At 34.1% G+C, this 3,132-nt stretch overlaps 1 protein-coding gene across 2 annotated transcripts; it reads right to left on the bottom strand.

Annotated features, from left to right (window-relative positions):
* Positions 1-457: 457 nt before the first annotated feature.
* On the bottom strand, positions 458-2,928 carry LOC126965751 (treponemal membrane protein B-like). 2 transcript variants are annotated; one of them, XM_050809509.1, is made up of 2 exons: positions 2,779-2,888; positions 458-1,066 (listed from the first exon to the last, which is right to left on the bottom strand). In XM_050809509.1, the coding sequence occupies exons 1-2, from the start codon at positions 2,816-2,818 to the stop codon at positions 555-557; spliced, it is 552 nt and encodes a 183-aa protein (XP_050665466.1). In that variant the 5' UTR covers positions 2,819-2,888; the 3' UTR covers positions 458-554. The 2 variants fall into 2 exon arrangements, 1 of the variants encoding a protein (XP_050665466.1); XR_007729581.1 differs by having other exon boundaries at positions 936-1,651; positions 2,779-2,928.
* Positions 2,929-3,132: the final 204 nt, after the last annotated feature.

The raw sequence follows: 3,132 nt of genomic DNA, 5'->3' as shown, positions 1-3,132 counted from the left end.
TTATGTTCAGCATAGCACTTATAGTATTTCTTTAAGACGGGATTCTGGGAGTCTCTACATAAGTGCCATTTGTTTCCAAACTGGTGATAATGGATTATGATATGAGTAAATAACGTCAAAATACATAAATTGTGAGAAAACATATAACTTTTATGACATAGTATTTTTTTTCATTAACGCGAGTGTTACACATTTAAATAAAACACTTTTTAAAAGACTATTATGACAAATACTATCTTGACCTATTTCATCTGCAGTCCCACTGAAAACGAGATCTGGAAAGGTCTTGAAACGTCGGGTTATCTAAAATAATAATAAAAATGTTACTTTTACGTAAAAATCTAATGTAAAAAGAAAGTTACAATTACACGCGTTTTAATCCTTTAAGAAGTGTTTTATGTAAACATTTATTTTTTAATTAATTCATTAATCATTAATTTCATTTAAAATAAGACAGTTTAATTAAATATTTACATCTATTGTCAAATAAATACATAGTGATAATTAATACCAAATTGTTTTTCTTTCAACAGTTTACAAGCCTGATCTATATTTTATTTGCTAGGTTTTGGTGGTATTTGTTTCTCTTCCTTGGGATTAGCTTCTGGTTTTTTTGCTTCAGCTGGTTTTGCTTTTCCTTGAGTATTTTTAGCATCCGCTGCAGCTTTTTCGTTTGCAGCTTTATCCTTAGCGGCTTTATCTTTTTCGGCTTTGCCCTTAGCAGCTTTATCCTTCGTTGCTTTTTCTTCTGCAGCCTTTTGCTTTAATTTAAGAGCTTCTTTTTTATTCTGTTCCTCTGCCTTCAGTTTAGCCTCGGCTTTCGCTAATTCTGCAGCTTTACGTCGGGCAGCCTCTTTATCCTGTATTGCTTTTTCGGCTGCAGCATCTATAGCATTTATACTCTGACTCAAGGCTCCGACAAATTTATCAGTGATATTAGAAACCATATTTTCAAGGTTTTTACCACCGGCTCCATTGAAAAAACCCATTGTCATTGGGGGAACCATTTCAACTTTCGCATATCGCCAAGCTGTACTTACAATTGGACGTATTGATGTGGTTGCAGCTATAAAGAACATTGAAATATTAATAGTCTGTCAGTTTGCGTAGCAAAAAAGTGGCATGAATACATTACAATATTAAGTTGCCGAATTCACGGAGGTTTTGCTTTGACCACCTATGAAAAATGTAAGGTTCTGTTTGAAAGTATGAAAACCTATCCAAACCTGCGTAAGAACATTTAATAATTATGTAAAAGATAAAAACCTAAGAAACATTAATATTATTAGGGACATAGAAAGAAAGTTAATTTTTTTTGTTTTGGTACTTATATTTATTACTAAGGGCATAGAATGTCTTAGTATCAAGAAAAGAATCGTATAGATAGTATATTTTCAAGGTTTCCTTGTTTTCTCCAACTCTCTCTTAACTTTTTCGATTTCTTTTTCTAAATATTCAAGTTCTTTGGGCAATAGTGAATCTCTCATTTTTTGAACCTTTTGCGTTAACGTTTCATTCACTTTATCTATAGTGCACTCTGCTTTAGTTATAAATCTATTTGCAACTAAAGGTTTAGCGGACGTTGTTGTGAAATAGTCCTTTGCTGAGAACCACGCTTTCGACACGACAGGTCCAACATTTCTCAAAGAAACTGCAAAATAAAAATGCATTTTAGATAAGGAAGTAACATTTACAACACAACATCCTAATATTAACAGCATTTTGTTTTGCTTAAGTTTCTTTGAGATATTTGTATGTCATATTGATTCTGTATTAATAGCCTTAAGCTAAAGGAATTGAGTTTTATTCATTGTCTATTTGAAAGCTCAGGTTGAGGGTGACGGGAATGTCTATGGATTATCATGTATTTTATATTTTTGTTTTTCCTACAGTCAAAGCATTCAGTTCTGGCAAGAAAAACATTATGAATGTGTATGTAAGAAAATATTGGAATCTCTTCACGTATAAAAAAACTCTGAATCAGAACCATGCTGGTTCTAATCTTGCATACCGAACGCACTTTTGTTTATGGAAAACAAACAACAAACGATTAATGAGCGTACGTGTCACCTGGTGTTAAGTGATTACCGCCGCCTACATTCTCTTGCAACACTAGAGGAATCACAGGATCGTTGCCTGCCTTTAAGGAAGGTGTACGCGCTATTTTTGAAGTAACCCATACCGTATCGTTCCGTAAACACCACACAAGGAAGCTCATTCCACAGCTTTGTAGTACGTCGAAGAAAGCTCCTTGAAAACCGCACTGTGGAGGACTCACATCCAGACGGTGGGATGATATCCTAATTTGTGGCGTGTCGTGTGAAGTTGGAATTTGACGGCAAGAATCACGTGAAACAGCTCTTCAAAACTTCTCCGTGATAAATGCGGTAGAAGACACACAATGAAGCGACGTCTCTACGCAACGCCAAGTGACCCGTTCACAGATCACTTGGCGTTGCGCGCCGTTCACAGAGCATTGGGTACCCGACAATTCAAGCTGCTCTGCGTAGCACGCGCTGGTTGTTAAATTGTAAATTATACCGATATTCATTTGGAATCGTAAAGGTCCAGAATCTCTCAGCTAGTTAAATATTGATTTTTGTAAAGTAAACCATACCATATTATGCTTTTTTCATAAATAAGCCACAATTTTGTAACCAAAATTACGTGTAACTTAAATATAATGATAAAGCTTATAATTAATAATTAAAACAAATTGGCACAGTATGAATGCATTAATTCGAATTAAAAAAACTTAGCGTCACATTTAGCACTTACTCAGCGTTAAGTCTAAAGCTATTCTAATTATTCTTGCCATTTAAATCTTCTGAAAATCACAGCTTGATGATAATTATAAATCAAAACATTGTGATTTGGTTACGTTATTTGCACCACAACAAAAAATATTTCTTGTCATTTCAATACGACTTGTCAATGTCACAGTCCACAAAAATATAATAAATAAAGTGTAAACTTTTTAAAGACAGACTTCCTTGTTAACATTGATCGAGCAGGGAGGTAATCCAACGATTTAATTAAATTATTAATAGAATATGATGAGTACTTTATTGTATTTATTATTACTGTGTTGGTAGGCATCTTGCACGGCATAGGATTGATGAGGGCAGCGCA

Source organism: Leptidea sinapis, chromosome 8, assembly GCF_905404315.1.
Source record: "Leptidea sinapis chromosome 8, ilLepSina1.1, whole genome shotgun sequence".
In the NCBI taxonomy this organism is placed as follows: Eukaryota; Metazoa; Arthropoda; class Insecta; order Lepidoptera; family Pieridae; genus Leptidea; species Leptidea sinapis.
The sequence above is the reverse complement of the archived record's forward strand: the minus strand, read 5'-3'. Positions and strand labels throughout refer to the sequence as shown.

What these genes read in the sequence shown, in the direction of transcription:
- LOC126965751 (XM_050809509.1), bottom strand. Translation starts at nt 2,818, where the DNA reads ATGGCAAGAATAATTAGAATAGCTTTAGACTTAACGCTGA. An exon ending in AGCTTTAGACTTAACGCTGA is followed by an intron (nt 1,067 to 2,778) that starts GTAAGTGCTAAA and finishes TGTTCTTTATAG; the next exon opens with CTGCAACCACATCAATACGT.